The sequence below is a fragment of the Ciconia boyciana genome, chromosome 2 (assembly GCF_034638445.1).
Source record: "Ciconia boyciana chromosome 2, ASM3463844v1, whole genome shotgun sequence".
NCBI classification, from domain to species: domain Eukaryota; kingdom Metazoa; phylum Chordata; class Aves; order Ciconiiformes; family Ciconiidae; genus Ciconia; species Ciconia boyciana.
The window spans coordinates 72299800-72323401 of record NC_132935.1 but is presented as its reverse complement, the minus strand read 5'-3'; the positions used below and the strand labels follow the sequence as shown (position 1 = coordinate 72323401).

Here is a 23602-nt window from a genome sequence, read left to right as displayed (position 1 = left end):
TGTAGGAGTACACTTTGCCACTCCTCTGGATCCAGAACAATAGTTCTTTTAAATTCACAATTCACTGGCTCTTTGGCATTTCTGCTGGCTTTAGTAAAGTCAACACTGTGACCCGCAACACAAGACAACTGAGGATACTAACGTGTTCAGCAGCTGTCATATTCCCCGTGCAAATGCTGTTCTTTCTACTTCTTCCCCATGTTTGGTTGGGGTGGGTTTTTTTTTGTGTTTTTTGTTTTGTTTTTTTTTTTCCCTGTAATGATTTAACCAACAGTTAGATTAAGGTGTATAAATCATACCAAAAAGCAAAGCTCATACTGTGATCTGAATTATTGCAGGTTCCAATAACTTCAGAAGTAATTCCTGATCTACAAGATGGAATTGTAACTAGTAGGACACCCAATACCTGTGACTAATCTCTTCTTCATCTAGGGACATAAAGACATAAAGACACATAAAGACACATAAAGAAGTGTCCAAGAGGAAAGGCAGGCAAAGGCCACACTAACTGGCATACAAGAGACTCCTCTGCTGCCAACAGGGTGGGGTTAAGGCTTCCTTGGTGAGAAAAGCAAGATCAGTGACTCCAGTATCCTGTCATGTGGAAACACCTAAAGCCCTCCAAAACAAAATTGCCTCAAGTTTCTCCTTGTAGTCTTTAATATTTGAGACCTGCAATGCACACAGACCTGCCAAAGGAGAAGTTCTCAGTAACTGCAGACCTCAAGAGCTCAGTTATCACTGGATGAGTGAGAAGCCTGTCAGTGTTGGACACTGATGCTCCCTGCCATTTCTTGCCTCGGCAAGCCACAGCCAATGCAAAAGCACCTGCAGTGATCCCCCAGTTATTAGCTGCCCCAGCGTCCCCTTCCCAGAAGTCTCCCAAGCATGAAAAGACTCTGCTGCAAATCTCTCCCCTGTAATAACACTGGATGCCATCAAATGCCTTCACTGCAGAAGTCTTGCTAACTCTTTTGTCTGAACACAGAACAATTATCTCTTGCCAAGAGCATATTTTCTGTCAGCTGTGCTGCACTTTTTCTTCATCAGCTCAGCTTGTAATAAAGACATTTTCCCTTTTAGCTCCTAAGAAGCCTATTTTTCTCTCTAGGTGTATTATGCAAAAACACCCAAAACATTTATGTGCTGTAGTACCTCTTCCTGTTACCTCTACAGGTCTGAGGAATGACTCTGACATTTTTGCTCCTTTCCTAGGCCTCTTCACAGGTTAGGCAGTTTGTGAATGCAATCTACATCAATATTAGCAAATGCATATTAAAAAACCCCAAAACATAAAAGCAGTTTTTATTTCCAGAAAGAAACCTTATATACAGATTAAAGTCTGCAAAAGCAGCCCTGGCAGGATTTCTTCTGGCAACTCACTTTTTCAAAGCTTCTCAAATCATGCTCTAGCTGTTCTGCTCTGCTTTCAATGGTACAAATGATGTCTAGTTTGCATTAGGCAAGTCACAAAAGAAAGCTAAGAAAACCAGCAAGAACTGTTAGCAGTAAATAACTTTCTTTCTAGTTTGTTCTCTAAACCAAGTTTATCTTGGCATAGAAATTTAAAAACAGAAACAGTCACCCAGTCACCTCACTATCCATGAAAGGAGATGAGAGATTTTTGTCTTCTGACATACCAGTAGTGTCATTATCTCGGAATCAGAATACCTTTGGATTTTAGGCTCTTATGCACTCCCTTCACATTTAGAAGTCAAACTTTTCTTTCTGGTGCCAGAATTTAAAATGCCTTCTCTTCAGTGTCTCCATATTTTCATATTTAGAGTGTAGATGGTGTACCTTCTCCCTACTGTCAACTCATCAAACATTTTTTCTCAGAAAAAAACCCCCAATAATGCATAACTCTCAAGTACAGTTAGAGAAGGTGTTAGTTATGAGCAGTGAGGTGAGGAGATTAGTACAAATTGCCCAGGTTTCTTTTACGTTAAAGTTCATCTTGTGGCAAATGGTTGGCATAGAGAAAGTAAAAATTTCATCAATTATTCATTCTCTCTTTTAAACCAAGGGAGGAATTTCCCCCTAAAATGAAGAATTTCATAAACGTCGGCCACAATGGAGCATCCACTTCCAACACACCTATAAATCACAAGCCAGAACACATGTATTAATGTCATCTTTAATCTTATGATTTTTAAAAGAAAAACCCCAAATCCATTAAAATTATGAATGAAAGCAGCGCCAAGGATGAAAGCAGTAAAATTCACAGGCATCACACCCACGGTCCGAGTTTAGGTGACATGCGCAGACAATGGTAGGATGCAGACACAAACTCCACACAGGAGCAGAAATCCCAGTAATTCCTGCCAGTCTGACTGAGAAGAAAATCCTTTCTGGCCCTAAACTGGATGACTTGCATAACCCTAAGTGTCTAAACACAATACACATGAGAATCTGTGCAGTAGCACTAAATGCAGGCTGCCCAACATCCCATCACTGGCTGCAACCAGTCCTTGATGTACCAGAGCATGGTAAAAATTATAACAGGGCAAAACACAACTCAAAAGCCCCAAAGACCAAGTTAAAAATCAAAATTAGCTTCACCATTTAGCATCCTGCACTGTATTTTGCTTTGGCTGTTGTGTGGTATAATTGCCTTTATGAAAGCCAACACAACTTTTACTCTCCAACAATCAGTCAAGCATCCAGTGAATTCAAAAAGGACTTTCACTTTATCATCCTTAGGAGACTTAGTCTGCATCTTGAAATTTCTTCCAATACATACTGTATTTTCTTGTGAAGAGAATTTATGTTTCCTGAACAGACATTATAATTAAAGTACTCCTTCTAACATAATTGCAAATTATGTACTTTAGTATCGTTTGTAAAACTGTTAAAAATTTACTAATAAAAATACATACCAGCTAAAGGTTAAGTTTAAAAATCATAAAGACACAACAACTCTGAAAATGGCTTACATACACACACACATTATGATGTAACTCTGGCATGAAATATGCTTTGTTGTTAAATGGAAGTTGAGATAGGTCAAGAATTTAGCCAGGTGGTATCAGACTCAGAAACAGATCTCTATTTTTCATGACACTGCCTAACACTGAAACTCTGATTTACCTTCCATTAGTGATCTCCCTCCCCATCTTCAATAATTACACTGGTACAATCCAGCTACACGACTGAATTGGGTTTGTGTGGCAAGGTTTTGGTAGTGGGGGGGCTACAGGGGTGGCTTCTGTGAGAAGCTGCTAGAAGCTTCCCCTATGTCTGATAGAGCCAATGCCAGCCGGCTCTAAGACGGGTCCGCCGCTGGCCAAGGCCAAGCCCATCACTGAGGGTGGTAGCGCCGCTGGGATAACATATTTAAGAAAGGGGGAATAAAACAACACAAACAGCAACTGCAGCTGAAGAGAGGAGTGAGAGAATGTGAGAGAAATAGCTCTGCAGACACCAAGGTCAGTGAAGAAGGAGGGGGAGGAGGTGCTCCAGGCGCCAGAGCAGAGATTCCCCTGCAGCCTGTGGTGAAGACCATGGTGAGGCAGGCTGTCCCCCTGCAGCCCATGGAGGTCCACAGTGGAGCAGATATCCACCTGCAGCCTGTAGAGGACCCCACGCCAGAGCAGGTGGATGCGCCCAAAGGAGGCTGTGAGCCCGTGGGAAGCCCATGCTGGAGCAGGCTCCTGGTGGGACCTGTGGACCCATGGAGAGAGGAGCCCATGCTGGAGCAGGTTTGCTGGCAGGACTTGTGACCCTGCAGGGGACCCATGCTGGAGCAGTCTGTTCCTGAAGGACTGTACCCCGTGGAAGGGACCCACGCTGGGGCAGTCTGTTCTTGAAGGGCTGCACCTCGTGGGAAGGACCCACGCTGGAGCAGTTCATGAAGAACTGCAGCCCATGGGAAGGACTCAGGTTGGAGAAGTTCGTGGAGGACTGTCTCCCTTGGGAGGGACCCCACGCTGGAGCAGGGGAAGAGTGTGAGAAGTCCTCCCCCTGATGAGGACAGAGTGGCAGAGACAACATGTGATGAACTGACCACAACCCCCATTCCCCGTCCCCCTGCATTCCTGAGGGGAGAAGGTAGAGGATTCGGGAGTAAAGTTAAGCCCAGGAAGCAGGGAGGGGTGGGAGGAAGATGTTTTAAGATTTAGTTTTTATTTCTCATTATCCTACTCTGATTTGATTGGTAATAAATTAAATTAATTTCCCCAACTCCAGTCTGTTTTGCCTGTGACAGTAATTGCTGAGAGATCTCCCTGTCCTTATCTCGACCCACGAGCCTTTCGTTATATTTTCTCTCCCCTGTCCAGCTGAGGAGGGGAGTGATGGAGCAGCTTGGTGGGCACCTGGTGTCCAGCCAGGGTCAACCCACCACAACTACATCCCAAAAGAACTTCAGCAGTGCTTTTATTACACAGAAGGACACAATTAATAACAACAATACTTTGTTTATTTTGCTTGTTTCTACTCCAGGCTATTTCCAACCCAGAATGAGAATCATCGTTTGTGTTGGGGGAGTACAAAGCAAGTACTCCAGGAGCTACAGCAAAGTGAGATTCAGAAGTGGTTCACATCTGACAGTGCATTTTGCCACTGAAAACTCTGACAGTTGAAGTGGAAGAAATATGCATAAAGTGGCTTAAAACAAATCTGCAGTCCTTCTGGATTACGAAGTGTTTCCACAGCATGCGACAGCTTTGTTGTATACACACAAATGCCAATAATCTCTGTTCAAAAGGAACAGTGGACCTTTGACAGAAATTAAATAACCTGAAAAACTCCAATATTCTCAATAATGTGCAGGGGAAAAAAGGATGGTGAAAGGAAAATGGCAATTGCAAAGCACTGAATCTCTTGTTGCATCGGTCATGCCAGGAACAGATATATTCAGTGCCTATAGAAATTGAAGAGCTAAACATTTGGAAAGGTAACCATACTGCTCTGGACAGCACATACCACTTTGCAGGCTGTGGTACTACACTGCAGTACACTGTACTCTCACAGCCAACGCAGAAGGGCTGCCAGAAACGTTGATGGGGCTGAGGAAGCTGGAGGACTGCAGTCACCCTTCACATGAGCTTTGATAAACGGGAACACAAAATTCATTTTACGATGGAAAAACCCAAATATGACCATAGCCGTACCACGTTCAGTTATCACTTTTTCATGGTGCTTGTTTGATTTATCTTCTGTATGATTAAATTCTAATTAAAAAACATACCATGTAGAAATTTTTGTACTTACATGAACATACACGTAAGCATAATCACATAAGTTTTACTATTAAGGGAGATGTTGAAATTTCCTACTTAACTGGAAGACAAGCTTAATTCATCTGAGGTCACAGATAATGGTGTAGGACTAGCATGACTTTGTGGAAAATTTGTGGATCATGTGGTGATTAAAATGCTTTACAGAATTCAATTTCTTCTTCCACTGTGGATTCCTGTAAGTTACACTGGTCTCTTGTAGATGTAAAGAGGCAGTGCTGGCACTTCTGCTTTTCAGTGTGGCACTCCAGAATTTGACTAGAGACCACCAAAGTACATAGGCTACATGAGCAATGCAGAAGTTTTAAAATTCAAATATTTGTCGAAACCATTTTTTATTTAGTTTTTCAAATTTCTCCTCAGTATAGTTTCTTCTCATTTACTCTTTCAGCCTATATTTTTTCTCACCTCTCTTTACCTTTCTACATTTTAGCACTGTGGAAAAAATACATTTTTAAATTGAAAACAGAAATATTCCTAAATTTTTATTTTTCATTTTTTATGGAATGATTATAAATTTGAAAGTTTGAAGCCACATCCACATTTTTTACACAGGAGTTTTCAGCTTCAAAAAAGCTTGCTGTCTAGTGAAATGTAAGCTGGGCAGTAAGGGACATCAGAAAAGAAAAAGGTTATTATAGCAGTTAAAATACATCAATGAAAATACTCTGCAAAAATTACTAAAAATATCTCTGTAAAGCTAATTCAATAGAGATGTTGTCATACATCAGACAACAGACATTATTGCTTTGGCAAATTTACTAAACTTAGAATCACAGAATCATAGAATCATTTAGGTTGGAAAAGACCTTTAAGATCAGCAAGTCCAACTGTTAACCTAACACTGCTAAGTGCACCACTAAACCATGTCCTTAAGTGCCACATCTACAGGTCTTTTAAATACCTCCAGGGATGGTGACCCAACCACTTTCCTGGGCAGCCTGTTCCAATGCTTGACAACCCTTTTTGTGAAGAAATTTTTCCTAATATCCAGTCTAAACCTCCCCTGGTGCAACTTGAGGCCATTTCCTCTCATCCTATCACTTGTTACTTGGGAAAACAGACCAGCATTCACCTCACTAGAACCTCCTTTCAGGGAGTTGTAGAGAGCAAGAAGGTCTCCCCTCAGCCTCCTTTTCTCCAGGCTAAACAGCCCCAGTTCCCTCAGCCCCTTCTCATAAGACTTCTGCTCTAGACCCTTCACCAGCTTCCTTGCCCTTCTCTGGACACGCTCCAGCACCTCAATGTCTCTCTTGTAGTGAGGGGCCCAAAACTGAACACAGTAGTCGAGGTGTGGCCTCACCAGTGCCGAGTACAGGGGCATGATCACTTCCCTACTCCTGCTGGCCATGCTATTTTTGATACAAGCTAGGGTGCCATTGGCCTTCTTGGCCACCTGGGCACACTGCTGGCTCATATTCAGCCAGCTGTCAACCAACACCCCCAGGTCCTTTTCTGCCAGGCAGCTTTCCAGCCACTCTTCCCCATGCCTGTAGTGTTGCATGGGGTTGTTGTGACCCAAGTGCAGGACCTGGCACTTGGCCTTGTTGAACCTCATACAATTGGCCTCAGTCCATCAATCCACTGCTCACCACATCTACAGAATGGTTCTAGCATCCATCGTAGCTCTTCTCAATGTGATAGAGTGCCATAAAAAGCCTTTTGATGATTTTGTTCAAGCATACTGATAAAAAATATGGTGTTGATATGGTCAAATGAATTTTTTATTAACAAGCAAACACAACAATTCACCATATTCCCTTCAAAGTAGTATAAATGCACTGTGTTGCTATTTAAACTAGTTAGGCTTGGTATTGATGAGTATTAAAGAATAATAATGTTCATCAGATACTGGAGACAAAAAGTTATTACTTCAAGCCAGACTTTAAAACATTTTCAAACAAAGAAACAAACAACCCCCCATAAGCAATAAATGAATTAAGCCCAGAATTAAGGCCAACTTACCCACCCTCATAACAGTTTTGTGGAGAACGCCCTTGACAGGTTATTCCAAGCCACTTCATCTGCCTTAGACTTTCATCACTGCTATAGGTCAGAAGGCAAATTAAAAGGAATAATAAAGACTGAAAGTTCTCAACATACTATTTATTCATGACTCTATTCTACCCTTTCATCCACTGGTATCCACTTTATTCAGGTTCAGGGCTAAGTATTCCCCTCAGTCCAGTATTAAGAGATTTTTCAATTGTTTACCTGAAATAGGTACCAATAGGAGGTTTAGACAGCTGAGAAATGCAATGAAGGAGATGATAGCATCAACTCTCCTGTTATGGCAGGCAATGCTCCTACACACTAAACCAAAGCAGTTAGCCCTCTTTACAAGGGATTGTGTTTGTTTAAGATTGCACATTCTTCAGAAGCATTTTATACTACAAGAACATATAGTAAAGGCTGGTTTCTGATCCCTGGTCTCCATGTGGAGCATCATAAAGCAAAACATCCTTACTTGTTGGGGCTCAGTCAGACTCCTATTGAAGTCGATGAAAACTCTGCTATTGATTTCCACATGAGCAAGACCTCAAGCATCTAACAGAATACTCCTCACAGAAGTCTTGCTCTGCAGGGAAGAAGAAACTAGAATCCTTCAGATAAATGCCAACAATAATCCTCCACAGACAGTAGCAGAAATTATACCAGCCTGAAAAATACATAGTCAGCGTCTCTCTGGACTCAGGTCTCTTTTACATCATGATGCACTTTATGCCTTTATATAGGAAACCGAAGAGTGCATTGGAGAAGGGAGGTTCAGACATTACACATTAACTGTGCACATACCTGAGTATGAAACACATATTTCAGGAACATATTTTGTTAACCTGGCACACTCCACATGTGGAAGCATGCCATGGTGCAAGCCTCCTGCACAGCCAGTGGTGCAAGCTTCCCTGGCCAGGTGTCATCTCCTGCACCTTTCAGGAGAATCACTGACCCACGGCAGCAAACACAGGGAGGCTGTGCATTTGGGGTGCCGAGCCAGACAAGCAACAGGCTATCCTGGAGTCAACAAGGCACATGAGTGTCAGCCTTCACATAGAGCTTCTGGCTTGAAGATGAGCTCAAAGTTTTATTTGGGAGTTTAGTGTTAGCTCCATATTAAGGGCTTCAAAGGTACTCAAGCAGTGGGAGCCACTGAAAAGAGCTTCAAAGTCATGAGACTCCCTAGCAAGCTAGAAAGCCTGCACTGGCCTCTTATCCCAGGCTACCTGCCCTTTGCTTGGGGAGATGAAGTCATGGTAGTAAATGTGCCATGGAAATGATCTTCCCAGGAAAGTCCACTGCGAAGAGACCTTTGCCAGGTTTGCACTAGCTTCCCAAAGTTAGTGTGACTGAAGAATTGCAACTCCATAAACCACAGGGAAGATCAAGATGGCAGGCTGTGAGCTTGTTTATAAATCTCAAATGTAGTTAGCTCTGCACATAGCCACAGACTCAGTCTACTGCATGAATATGCCCTAAGCAGTAATTGTAAAGGCCTGTCTTCCACCCTTCACAGCTCAATATGCCCCAGCCTGTATTATAATATCATCTGCCTGGAAGGAGGCATTAGCCTTCGGTAGTTAGAGAATCATAGACTAATTTAGGTTTGACCTCCTGAGGTCATCCAGTTCAACCTCCAGCTCAAAGCAGTGGTAATTTTGAAGCTAGATCAGATTGTTCAGGGCTGAGCCCAGTCAAATTCTGAACATCTCCAAGAATGGAGATTTGACAGTGTCTTTGGGCACTTGCTCCAGTGTTTGACTACCCTCATCCTGCAAAATTATTTCTTTATGCCCAGTCAGAATTTCCCTTGTTGCAGCCTGTGACTGTTGTCTCTTCTTTCACTTTACACCTCGAGAGGCAGGAACTGCAGTACCATTTCACAACCATGTGCTTTTCCAGGAATTTCCATAAGACTTACAGTGCTAAGTTACATCAAATAGAGAACAAAATGAGAAAAAAAAGCCCAACAACATAATGCTGCTTTCCACTAAGTGTGTCAAAATACAGACATAAATAAACTGGTGTGAAAAGTCATAGTCTGGAAAGTTCGCTGTTTGAAAACAGCTACCTGCACAGTGGGACTATATTTCCTATTTCACAAAAAGCTTTGGGATATACTCTAAACTCTCTTTTTTGGTTCCTCTCTTAATCTGTATTACCAAATGGCTTTTCTGCACCTGGTCAAGTTGCCTCGTCCTCACACACAGCAGGAACTCTTACTGCATCAAGTCTCAACATGATGTAGCTCAGCTACTTTGTACTATTATTTTCCTGTTGCATTTTTGTGAGTGTGAGGCAGACTAGATGTGCGCAATGTACTCAAGCCTTGTGCGTGTATTTGTGGAGAACAGTCTGCATATTTTGTTTTTTTCCAAACCAGGCTGGAATAATCCAATAGGCAAGACTTGGATAAACCAGTTACACTGAAGTCTGATCTTCACATTGATGAACATGGATAATAAATCTAGAAAGAAAAATTAGGCTATAGCTATAGGAAATATGATCAGACTTGTGCCCTGAGTATAAATCTGGAACTTCACTCTTCAGTATTAGAGTTATGTTAACTGACCTGTGAGTTTTTCCAGAACATCAAATCCATGTTTCAGAGCAATGATATCAAGAAAAGAGACTGTGCCGTCTTCAAACCTAAAGAATGGAACAAATGAGCACAGTAAACAAATCATGCAGCTACGGTACAGACTTTAAATCTATTTTGAGAGTTATTATTTTATATTCAGTGAATCTAACTCGCAGAGTGGGAACTCTTCCCTTAGGGATTCATCTTCCAGTCTTGTAGTGTCCTGTGAAGCAAAAATATAATCTTCGAAGCTATAGAGGCTCATATGAACAGTTGCTTGCACAGAGAAAGTTATATTTTCCCCTGCGTGGGCTGCTTGTGGGTTTTGGGATTTTTAGAGTAATGAGTAACAGTTATGTCTTATGAGCTAATGTCACAAAGTCCTAAGATACCTTCTGACAATGTCAGAAGATGTCAGGAATAGGTGAGGAGACAGGTGGAGACTTTGTGTTTGCCCCCCCCACTCCATTGTGGTTATACCTAATACAGCTGAGTTAGAAGGCAAGAAGAGAACTTCTTTACCTGGAGCAAAGAAGAAGATCACTAACAAGTCTCCCTCCATGTGCTCTTCCTGGAAATTAAAAATAACTGACCTATAACAAGAGCTCTATACAAGGGTGGGGGAAAACGTACATCCCCTACCAAAGTCTTGTAATGGAAATATCAAATGGAAACAAAAATGCTGTTTTTGATTAAATACTGCAGCCATTCCCACAGTTCAGAAGGAGAAGGTGCAGCTCCAAGGTGGGGATGTATTAGGAAGTGGTGCCCAAGAGAATTTCAAGGGGGCAGAAGAGACACTATATCAAGCACCAAAATGTGTTTTATTTAGGCTTTGTGTGCACCACAGTCCACAAGAAGTTTTAAGGAGTGATCATTCAGCTTACTTCACCACAAAGGGGAACGCAGAATAATGCTGACAACTGATGAAGTCAAAACTGTACAGAACTCCTTATCATGAAAGGCTGAACCTGGGGTCACAGCAACTCTCTAAGAAGGAGGGAGCTATCTCCAAAACTGTAACAGTTAAAGCACTCTTGGGCAAAAATACTTTACATACACACATAATAGACAAGAAAATAGGGGATTACTTTTTTTTTTGCTGGATGTATCATTTTTCAGAATGCATGTAAAAACTTTTGGTGGCACAATTAAATATTTATTATGAAAAGGCTCAAAGGTTAAAAATGTCAGACTTCAAATGCTTTTTCTTTAATAAAATAAACCTCAATAGAATAGCATAATAACTCTCATTTCTACAGTGATTTTTCTTACTTATCTTCTATTTCATTTTTCTATAGTTATCAAATAATTTAAACACTACAAGTGACGCTGTCAGGTGAAGGACATGTAAAGCTTCCAAAAATATTTGGTAAAGTTCCACACAAAAGAATAACACAAGAGTATTGCATATACATGGTAATATGTTCAGCTGGAATAAAAGAAGACAGACAGAGGCAACAAATAATTATAAATCAAGTGGTAAGAGAAAAGTGGTGGACTGCTACAAGGATGAATGACCCCAAAGAGACCACTCATGCTCACATATTTCAACACAACATAGGCCAAAGAATCCTTCTTCGGAATTTCTGAATCTTGCCTAGTAATAATTAAGAGCAAAGTCTATTGCTCCTGAACTTTAGGGAAGAAACCTCACTGGTTGCCAGTGATGAAATCTAAAATCACCATTTGTGGTTTGAGAGACCTAACACCAGGAACATTTTCACAGAGACCTGTGGACCAGTATCTGAGGGAAGCAATACTCTATCCAAAAAGCCAGAAAAACTGGGGGAGGAGGAGGAAGAAGAGATAAGGCAGAGGCTAACAGTGGTTTTGGAATTAAATGCAGAAAAATATTGAAAATTTACACTGGCTGCAGGAAATGTCATCGTGGACCCACACGGCTGCCAAGGAGAGATTACAGAAAGGATCCGTCAGGGGGAATTGACCTGCCCTGCTCAGTTACTGGCAATGGCTAGCAAAGCAAATAAAACACTGGGAACTAAAGACAAGAGCAGAGACACTGGCACTGAGCCCATCAACAAGACTGCACAACCCTCAACAACCTTATCATTATCAGAGTAGAAAAGCACTTGAAAGGGCAACAAAGGTGCCAGCCTAGATCTTCAAAGGCCTCCGAATCTGACCTACAGTAAAAGGGGAAGCGAAAATTGGATTTCTGTTCATTAGATGTGATTATTAACTAAGGAGACAACTGCAGTATAACCACTGCTAAGCAATAGAAGAGATGCACGAACCCTGTTACTGCTCTAAGATCTTAAAGATTTTCATGGAAATAGTCCAGAGCTTAGGAATCTCTTTCTGTTCAGAAAAAAGAATGCAAACACAATTGTAGGGTTTTGATCAAACATTATTCTCCAGAACAGCACAATCATTGTGGCAGAATATGCATCCTGCATTGTTTTGTCAGACCCACGTTATTTATTCTTTCTGAATCACAAAAAAAATGCCTGCTGGGAGCTCCATTGCAAGAACCAGAAGCCATAAAAGAATTGAAAATAATGCTAAAAATATTTGCTCAAAGATATGGGCAAGTCTCTCTTTTTACAATTTAGATATGGACTATTTTGCAACATTCCTCTCTTGTATTTTGTACGTTCATATGGCCCCCTCTATTTCTACATTACCAGCTTTCCATTTCTGATAAAAAGAGCACTAATATTTCATTATTCCTGTAATATATATTTACACTACTTCCAGTGCTCTTGACTCTCACGTATATGCTTCAGATTTACTGAACACTTGATGTGCAATTTCATGTAAAGCTATCATCTCCCCCATATTTCCAGCCATTGAATTGATAATTTTTCTTTGTCCCCAGAAAAATTTTCAGGAATCATATATGAATTCTAATATTTAGCAAATCTATAAATTCTGATATTTAGTAAATTAAGTCTTAAGTGCTATAGCAATTTAGCAATTTTACTTAGCACCACAGCAAAACATGATGCTATGAAGGGTAGCTATCCCCCTCTTGGGACACAGAGAGCTCTCTCCCAGAATATTTAACTGTATTTAGGATTGAGAGCAAACATGCTCCTTGCATTGCAAAACATTGACTTCAATGGCTACTTTTCCGTTTGATGCAATTGATGCTTCAAATAAATTGTTTCCCCACTCAATGGCAGTTCCAGTGTTAGAATAATCAGTTTAGGATGAAGTTCATTTGAATGCTGGTCTAGAAGCCATTTCCTGAAGTAATAAAGGTTTTGTGACTGGTCATGTATAAAGGATGCTTACAAAGCCTAATACTGCAGAATACCAACCCGAGAAACAACAGGCTTATCTCTCTTATCTAGTTCTTATTATAATTGATCCCACTTAATCACTTCTGGGATGAGCTCAATTGCTTAGCTGATTGTGTTTGTGAAAAGCTGATAGCATTTCACATCAACCTGCTACCTGGCAAACTGGTTAAACAGCTCGTAGTGTAACGAAAAACAGTGCAGCCTGCCTAAATCTATCACGGAGTTATGAAGCTGATGAACTGCTCTTCTTTTCCAAGTCACACAAGACCTCTGTTTCTAGAAGCAGCAATTTTTCCTTTGAGTCATGAGAGAAAACTATTGCTTACAGAGAGAGGTCCCACCTTTAGGATCTTCCTAGGGATGGAGACAGGCTAGTCTTTCTTTGAATTCTTGTTCAATTGGTTGTTGTGACACTTCTCTGTTAGGCTTCTGTACACAAATGTTATTTTCTAAAGCCACTATCCCACACGTCAGGGCAACTGAAACAAGGAAGGAAACTGTGACATCTTGGGCAGTTTGAATTCGTCCTCTCCTTAGCCAGGTCCCTTTTACATGGAAATATGATGAGAAGCGTCATGGCCTGGACAGACGTGGTTGAAAATAAAGGCTTAAGGCCTATTGTTAATAAATAAAGGCTTAGGCCTAAGCTTAATAAATTGTTATTGTTAATAAATAAAGGCTTTTGTTAATTGTTAAAGGCTATTGTCAATAAATAAAGGCTTAGGCCTACGCTTAGGCCTAAATAAAGGCTTAGGCCTATGCTTAAGGCCTAAACAAACAACTCACGTTTAAAGAGAGGACTTACGAATAAAATTTGGTGGAAGACAAAAATAGTACCCTGGAGTTGGACAGCACTGACTTAAGTCAGGAATCCAAAAGGGCCCTCAAGACCAATCAGCCAATGCTGACGTAGTGAAATATCTTGCATAACATAAGCTATTCTGTATATGGAAAGTATACAAGGCACAGCTTTTAGGTATTTTGGGTGGGAGCACCTGCCTTTGGATTCTGGGAAGGCTGACTTGCTTAGCAGGCAGATGCGTGATTCCGCTGGTTCTTTTTCAACTCATTTGCCTGGACAAAGTAAATCCAGACACAGAGCCACTGCACATGTGCAATTTCTGTCCAGAACACAGCCCAGAGCTTTGAAACTTTGATAAAAATCCCATCACAAGGTCAAAAATAATCCCGCTCATTTGAGAGCATTGCTGAGTCAATGCAAAGTGCAATGAAGGAGTGGGGGGGGGAACATCACTGTCAGCCAGCTTCCACTCTCCTTTACACCAGGGTAATGATTCCATTTAGGTCAAATGAGCAGAAGTCACTCCTGAGTTTCTAAAGCAGGTAGAAGTGAAACCAAATCCACAGAGAAAGCATATTTCTTGAATAAGCTGCTTTTCTTTTCTTTTTTCTTCTTTTTAAACACTCCTCAAGAGTGGAGCTGCCCTTTGAAGTGAGATGTTACACGAGTTCCTTTCATCTTTTCAATTCATTTATTTTCATCTAATTAAAAAGTACAACAATTCAGAGAGGTTCTTGGTATGCATTTAAAAGTAGTTCATTCAGATCCTGTTTTTCACCTCTTAGAGATATTCCATACCGCCTCCATATGAAACAACTGTATTGGCAAATTTAATTTTTACATTTTATACATTTACCTGTTTATTCTATATTGACATTTGCTGGAATTACAATAGCACCAAGGGTATAGTGTCAAGCTTATGGCTGTAGGAACAGACTGTTCTCAGTCACATTTGTGTTCTTAGGTTAGTAATTGCCATCTCTGATATTAGCAGGGGAACAGATCTTAATTGGTCTCTCTGCTTTCCAACATCAAAACCCAACATTTGCAGAAGGAGCTATATTTGTTTTGCTTTTCTTTAACTTAAAATACATCATTACTTGTCTATGAAACCTTTAGGGCCCTGTTCCGCTCTTTAGCACATCTATCAGCTCCTGCTGAGACAAAGTTCTCAGGTACCTTTCCAGGGTGTTTGTGGCTCTCCAGAGGACACACTCCCTTCGGTCTGGCTTTGTCTCCCACAGATGATGCCCTTCATTTTTAGCAATTTGCCAGTTGTTTGTATTAGTCACTTTCTTAACTGGGTGAAACCCTGATCACATTAACACCGACAACTGAATTTTAAGGCAACATCATGCAAGATCAAGCATTTATCTGTGGGCTTTTTGATCCTCTACTAGTAAAACCTTTGGAACAGGATCTGATCCCCAAATCACTAACCTCAGGTACGCACTCCCTTTGGACTAAATATCTTCGTCTCACACGGTGCATGCCACTGAAGCAAGTAAATAAAATTAGGAGACAGCCTGTTGTAATGGGCATGTAAGCTATCATTAAACTATGCTTTCATAATAATCCAACTTTTGCATAACTGCCTGCACAGGAGCATGCTACAGCAAGCCAAGAATTTAAATGCTAGGAGGGTAGTAATAAATGATAGACCTCTGAATAAGACACCTACTCTCACCACTTCACCGGCTCCTTTTTGCCTGTTAGTGGCACATGTTCACGAGAGATGACTGTTTCTCACACAATGAAAGGAGAATGCTTATCCAACGCTCGAACAACTGCCACTTGTGGAGGAGAAAATTGAATGAATAAATCAATCCATTTTTATTTCTCAAATGTCCCTGTGCACCTCTCCCTTATGTGCAATTTGGTGAACTTCTAATTGGTAACTTTGCTCACTACCTATATCTAGAAAAATCTTCCCCTTTTGCACTGGAAGATTAGCAATCCTTGAGTCTGTTACTCAAATCGGGCTGAATGACACGTTCTGATTTTGCAGATTATCAGCTCCTCAGGGCTCTGCCTTTCAGTAAAAATCACCCTTCTGCCACTTTCAGCTATATACAATTTTTAAATAAAATTAGACTTCTACTAATACTATTTTTACAATTAATAGCTTACAATATATTTTTAAAAAATATTTATACAAGAGCTTTGCCCATAAGCATTTAAATCACGCAACAATGAATGTTATATCTCAGAGATAACATACTCTCCCCACCAACCCCTACACGGACCCTCTAAAGTCAAAGAATAATAAAACTACTTTTTTTTTTTCGCCACCAGAAGAGCCATTGGTCACAAAAAAACCTGTATTGCATTTGTCACTGGCCAAAGGTTCCCTTCCAAATTCACAAAATAGGCCAATGTAGTTTCTTTGCATTGACGGGAGGAAGGGGGAGAAACAAAATAATCTTTCTTTTTAAAATTCCATCATGCAAAGGGATATTTCCTTGAGGTGTATTAAATGTAAGTCTTCAGGAATATGAAGCCTGCTGGTTAACTGGCCTCAAAGCATAATATGTTCAACTATCAGCTAGTTAGCTTGTGATTTATACTCATTCATCTTAACTTGTAACTTATTAATGTCAACAAGAACTCCATTAAGGTGCAATTCAGTGTGAGCAAGTGTACTGCAAATGATTTCTGTATCTCTCTGAGTATTTAACATTTGCTATGCATTATTCTCCCATGATTAAATATCAATAATCCAAATGTTCACACCTCTGCTTCCCATGGGAAGGTAATATCCAGATATAACCCCAAGTAATAGTTAAAGTGAGCAATGTGGAAGGTGTATTTGCATAAACTGTTCACTGATCAGTTATGAGTAATGAATCATTAATAAAAATTCAAAGCCCTTTCTTTCATTTTCTCCTTAGGAGGAAAGAAAGGATGAAAGACATTCTGGAAATAAATTTTTCATAGGCAATAATCTGACCAGCTGTAATCATTTGTCCATGTTCAGTATAAACAGATTTTATTTCCTCTTTAAGACTGAGATGCAATCTTTCATCCTTAAACAGGTGCATTTGGGGATAAAGAATAACTTTGTAATCAACTGCTAAAGACAAATCAATTTAAAATTTGGCAGACAAAAAAGGTTCCACTTGAACATGAATTTATTCTTAAAAATCCACACGTAAAAATACTGCTGTCTAATCATGTGTGCCAGTGAGGCAGACCCAGATCAATGACCTCAGATAACGTTAACAGTAACTTATCCTCAGATAATAGAGAAAAATCCCTGATTGCTTTCCAATGGGTGGGCTCCATTCTACAGAAAGGTCTGTGCCTCAAAGCAGAGGTTACTGCAATGCATAAGCCTTATTTCCACTGCAGATAAAAGTGAATCCAGCAACATTCTGAGCACTTCATTTCCTCAGTTAGGGGGTCAAAAGACTTCTCTGATCCCATCCAGAAAGCTTCTTTCTCTAGCAATAAAAAATATTTCCGGACCTAATTTTCAGAGGCAATGTATACCCAAGATTAGCAGAATCCATTGGGAGCTGTGAATGAAAACAGGTTCTTCACTATTAAGCCCGTCATGTTAAAACATTCTGTGTCGAGCCACCATTTGGGGCAGATTTGCTCTTCCTTCATGCCAACCTGAAAAATAACTTAAAGAATTTCAAATGTTGGTACTGTCAGTAAGAAAGAGGCTCAAAATGTGCTCATGATAGTGATACCACAAAAAAGAAAAAGGAGGTGGGGGAGTAAGGGTTCTCAACAGAAAAGAATATTTTTGCCAGAAGGCAGGAAGTTAAAAAAATAAAAAGAAATAGAGACTTTTCATGTTCCTCCAGCACTGCCTATTCTAGCAGTTTTCCAACTAAAAAGAAATACAGACAAAGTTCCCATCTATACTTTTCTGATGCAGCTACAAAACAATCTAAGACAAAACTCATAGGGACAGAAGCGATTCTTGCAAATTTTGCCTTCAACATGGTTCAGGACTGTGCAGAATCTCCCCAGATGCCAGGTCTTGCTAAATTACAGTGAACCTTCAGGTCCAGATCTTCTGCTGCTGGAAACCTGGGGAGTGTTGAAGACGTCACAGGCCAGCTGGACTCTGAACCACATGTCCGCATGGCAGCTGTCTTCATGGGAAACTGCACTTCTTAGCATCTTTCCACTCATCACTGACTCAGATAAAGTACAAGCAAGAAATAATTTTCTTTTTTATAAAGTGGAATGAGTATTAAGTGGATGTCAGAAGCCTTCATACATGTGCTGAATATTTAATAGCTGTCAGCAAGAATATAATGTTATCAGTGTTTGTTGTCTTTCACTTCTGATGCGAATGTGCACCTACGTGGAACTGCCTGTAGTTGGTGGCATATGCCAACTACAAGTAGTAACAAGTAAGTACGAAGCAGCTAAATTCAGTTTAGTGTATGATATATGTACCAACAACACCCGGTGTATCCAGAAAGGCTGGCAGCTTGATAGAACTGGCATTATCAAATTACTGCTATAAAACAACTTAGGTTCAGAATAAGGTCTGATTAGCTAGTTTGCATGTTGAGACCTTTGTGATAACAGTAAAATTGTCAAAGCAGAATGAGAAGAGAAAATACAAGGAAGACTTCAGCTAATAAGGCATTCCAAGGTATACATGCAACCTTTTTAGGCCTAGGGGATGCAGCCAACTGAGACTTTCACGAGGAAAAAACCATATTCTTTCTGCCCCACTCTTATGCTTGAAAAAAAATATTACATAGTAAGATACGCTACACCAAACCAGGTGCATCCTGGCAATCAACTGTTTTACTGCAAAACCTACCAAGCTATCTTTCCACTTTGGGACCTATAATATGCTGACCTCTTCTAATGTTTTTTCATTTTTCAGCATTGTTATGAGGCTTGCTAAGACTTCACACTACCCTGTGAGGTCAGCTGATAGCATCTCACTCATAAGATGAGGACAGGGAAGTTGAAGAAGTAAGTGACTTTTCTTTCCAAGGACCTACTCTGACTGATTTGCCAAGCTTGGACTGGATATTGGGAGTTACCAAATTTCCAGAAAATTGAACTCACAACAGTGATACTGAATTAGCAAGTACTCCTAATTTCTCACTGTTTTAAGTAGTCTGCAGCTTATACTGCAGAAAGCCAAGAACCCTTTCCATGCAATTGCCTCTCCTCTTCAACAGGAGGGCTGTGATGGAGTCCCCAGGAATATTATGTGCTCATGTTATAAACAAAGGTATCTGCTTTAGCTTTCACAGGTGTCCTGGACCTGCATTGATAAAGTCAGTAACCAAAGGAACTGGAGGTCTTCCAGTCATCTGAGTCCAGAAGAAAGGATCACCTCAACTAATGATTCCTTCAAGGACTCAGGAAAATTCTGGCATGTTACCTGGCATTGCTGATGCTTGAAGTAGGGAGCACAGAGAGATGAATCCTATCCCTTGCTTTGACAGAAAACAGCATGAGCGCGGTAGATGAGGACAGGTAAAGAAACAGGTAAAGAAACAGCAGAGGGTTAGGAGGATGTGCATCAATAGAGAAATAAAAAGTTTAATATTCATAGAAGCATTTGTTATGTAAGTAGTATCATCCCAGCTATCATTCAAACAGAAAACAGGATAATGAGTGGGTGAAAAAAGCAGAGATGGTTAGAAGCTAAGACAATGTACGTGGGCTACAAAATGGAGGGATTAGAGGCTCTGTAGGACACTTGACATTAGTATGTGGTAGAAAAATAATCACAAATAGCAAACGTGCTAAAGAAAACACAGAAATATAAGAGAGATGGTGGTGAAGAAAACAGAACTGTTTTGAATTGAAATCTCTTTGGTGAGATGTTCAAAACAAGCAGGACTAGTTGCTGAGATTCTGCTATAGGCTATATAGCTATGCAGGAAAAAATGTTTTTCGGTAACAACAGATACTTTTCCATCACTCTCACAGAAATAATACTACCTTAAATTTCCTACAAGCAAAACCAAGTTAACAGAAATGGTTGAGTTCAACTATTCCTTAACATCAGAGCCAAAACCAAACAAAACCTGCTACAAATAAAATAATTATCTGAAAAATGGCTTTTACAAACAGTTATACAATACACAATGGAAGACTTTGACTAATAGAAACCCTGGTCAGAGGGATTACAAGTTTACGTGGCACAGATGGATAAGCAACCTCAAATGAGGTTTCCAATGTGATTGGGGCAAAATGAGTTATTAATGAAATTACTTGGTCAGGAAAACAGAACTGAAGTCATCAGATACTTAGATATAGAGGAGACCTAAACTTACTTGAAGTTGAGGTTCAAAAATGCATGGAATTTGCATCCCAAAAGAATGAAAAAAGAAACAAAATGAACTCTTAGAGAAAGCCTCCAGCAATAACTTGCACTAAAAAAAACCTCTGAAGAAAGATTTTAGCACTGCTTATAAAAGCTGATGTGAAATCAGAAAAAGTGCTGCTCAGTGAAGGAAGCTACTGTTGGAGAGACAGAAAGCACAGGGATAAACTGAGAATTCCCAAGAGCCAAGCCCTGACAAAGCAAATTAAACTGAACAGCAAACTATTCTTTATATAAAATCAAAGGAACATATAAATAATATATAATAACACACATACTATATAGTAAAATAAGAAATATAAATAAAAAGATAAGGACAATGATTGTTATTCAATAAGCAAAGAGCTGGAAGAGGAAAAAGGGCCTGAAAACTAAATGAGTACTTGGCTTCAGATTTTAACAAGGACTCTGATGAAAAACATAGGTCAGGACAGGGTGACTCATTGCTGAAAGTGTGTGGAAAGTGCGAAAATTGAAGTTATTGCAACTGGTGTGGAAACTCACTTCAAAGGTTTTAATGTACTTGAACATAGGCAGACAGACAAACTATGTCCCAGAATAGTAAGAAATTGGCATGAAAAACTCCCAGGTCCAATAACATAGGCCGGTAAACAAATCTGTCAAATCAGGAATGGAAAACAGAAAACACAATATTTCTACTGAAGAAAGGGAAACAGAGTGCAACAACACTCTGTCCAAGCAACAACACATCTGTTAGCTTGACCTCAGTGTTACGTACATCCTGAAAACAAGTTCTGAATGAAAGGAGAATTAAATGAGTAAATAAAAGCACGTTCAAATGCACCACGGATTGTGCCAATGGCAAATCAAGCCCAGAGAGACTGCCATTTTAAGATCTCACTATTTTTCTAGGCAAAGGAAATGCAGAACTAATTTATCTGAATTTCAGTAAAACATTACCTCTAGTGCCATATGAGAAGCTATTACAGAATAAGGATTATTGGAAGATTATTGCTACAGTAGGCTAAGAAATTGTGCTAAAAGGGGAACTATTAAGCTAGGAAAAGGTTACCTGTTTACCTCCTCAAGCACTGGTTTTGGGACAAGTATCTATTTTAGTAGTCTCAGTAATGATCCTGGCATAAAAGGTAGGAATGTGAAGATAAAACAGCCAGCTGAAGTGAAATCTGGAGATTGTCAATGCAGAAGATGGGGCTGTATATTGTGTGCAGTAAGAAACAGGTAATGTTGAAAACCCTAAAAACAGAAACAAGATGAAATGTACAATATGCTATAATGTATGATAAGTACATCATCGTGCATAAACCCTATTATGCAGTTAGGGATTACTGACATTAACTTCTGCCATGAACTGGAGGAGTGTCATCTGAAACATCAGATTTATTAGTTGATCAGATCAGTTATCAGCCATCAGCATGACAGACAAGAAAACATGGTAGAACTTACAGATAGAAAAATATTAACACCATTAAAAAAGGTCTGATAAGATTTTCTGTGGCATACTGTGTATGATGATCAGAGAAAAGGAAAGGCCATCTTATAGAAGTGTTCAGTTCACTTAGTGTGAAAATTCAAAGCTAAATTCAAAGCTCATTAAAGCTAATTGCTCTTGGTATTTCTAGAGACGGAAGAGGTGGGTAATAACCAGGGAGGAAAAAGAGCTGTTTAAGCTGCAGGACAAAATGCAGATAAATGACCAAACTGGCCACAAGATAATACAGACTGCAAATTACAAGTCTTGTGTCCATCTGAGATATGAGATTATAGAACAATTTTCCATCAGGAGTAGCAGGAACAAGCCAAAACCAACATGGCCTCCCTCCCCTGTGCCAAAGGTCTCCCCCTCATTCTGCACACAGGCTCAATATAAAGAAGGGATTATATAGTGTGGGTGTCTTTGACAGCAAATAGGTTGATTAGATGACCCAGAAGGTTTTTGCCCCTCCTAAGAATCCAATAAATGGAAATGCCAAAATAGCAACTCCTCTCACTTTATGAAACTGCATATAAAAATTACATACAGAAGTTTGTAACTTTGAGAACCTCTGAAAACCCTGGAGTCATCCCTCTTGATCTTCCTCTGACCAAGTCTGTTCCATTTCACACCCAACTAAGGCGGAACTGTCTTGTGCAACATCAGTTGTATAAAGAGACTACTGAGACAAAAGAAATGCACTTACTAACAGCTTTTTCCTTATAAATTTGCATGCATGCTCTACCAGCCTGACAGTATGTATCGACTAGTTCCATATGCTTCCAGTAAGGAGGGTCTCTGGTGATGGTGGTGAGGAACAAAAAGATAATTTTATTTAGATTAATTGTCACGGAAGTAAAAGGTAATCTCGACAGCTGTATGATTTTATAAAATGATGTTAACACAGTAAAAATGAAAATACCCACCTCCATGAATGTTTTTTTCACGTAAAAGTACAGAAATTCTCTCTGCTTCAATCATACCAGACACAAAAGAATCATCAAGAAAGGAAAATCATACAGTGACATAGTAATACGAAATACTAATTTGAAAAACTCAACATGTACCAATACAGTAAGTCATCTATTCTCTCTTATCAATAAAATACTTTCAAAATTCAGCTCTCAATGAGTGTATAATCCTCCTGGTTGGAAATATATTGAGGTTTTGTATATACTACAAGAAGCATAACAGTAAGCATAAGACAAAATGGCTGCATGCAAGTTTCACAGAATTGCATCCCCCACCACAGAAAAATAGGTATGTTGTCTATAAAAAGCCCACCAGAATAGAGTTTCTCATAGTTTACCAACTGAAGACTAACCCGGGCTGAAATGAAACTACTTGCTCTTCCACTACTTTGATGGTTCAGGTACAGTACATAGATATTTCAGGGACATGCAACCAGGTAATTGAGGTTTGTAAAATAATAGGCAGTGAAGATGTCTAGTATGAGTAGAAATATCCAATAAAAGAACCAGCTGAGGTTGCTCCAAATATAAATACTGTCTCTTTAGACTTGCTAACCACTGGAGAGAACTAAATACAGCAGAAAGGAGGGAGCTCTGCATGCAGGGGATTCATAATAATATACAGAGGAAAGTGTAATCACACTTAAAAGTATGTTTAGTACTATACAAGTAATGAAGTACTTTGCAAAAACAGTGTCTTAGGAAGACAGCGAACAAAGCAAAAAGAAAATTCACATTCATTGGGTTGACATACGCTCTGATGCAGCCAAAAGGGCGCTGCAGTGTGGTATCACAGCGCGATGGTAAGCAGCACATAGCATTGCCGCCCACAGCTTGGCTGCCAGACTCTTGAATTTCCCAGTACAAAGGAAAATAATTTGCATTAACAGACGGGGAGGTCCCTGACAGCAGAAAGTTCTGCAGTGGAAAACAAATATGTATTTGGAGGGAAAAGGTACATGG

At 39.9% G+C, this 23602-nt stretch overlaps 1 protein-coding gene across 1 annotated transcript in view; it reads right to left on the bottom strand.

Annotated features, from left to right (window-relative positions):
• The window catches only part of MOCOS (molybdenum cofactor sulfurase), a 225897-nt gene that overhangs the window by 94312 nt on the left and 107983 nt on the right, over nucleotides 1-23602 (bottom strand). The window contains exon 5 of the mRNA XM_072852966.1: nucleotides 9811-9887. Within this exon, the coding sequence (XP_072709067.1) occupies nucleotides 9811-9887 (77 nt within the window). The remainder of the gene's footprint in view (nucleotides 1-9810; nucleotides 9888-23602) is intronic.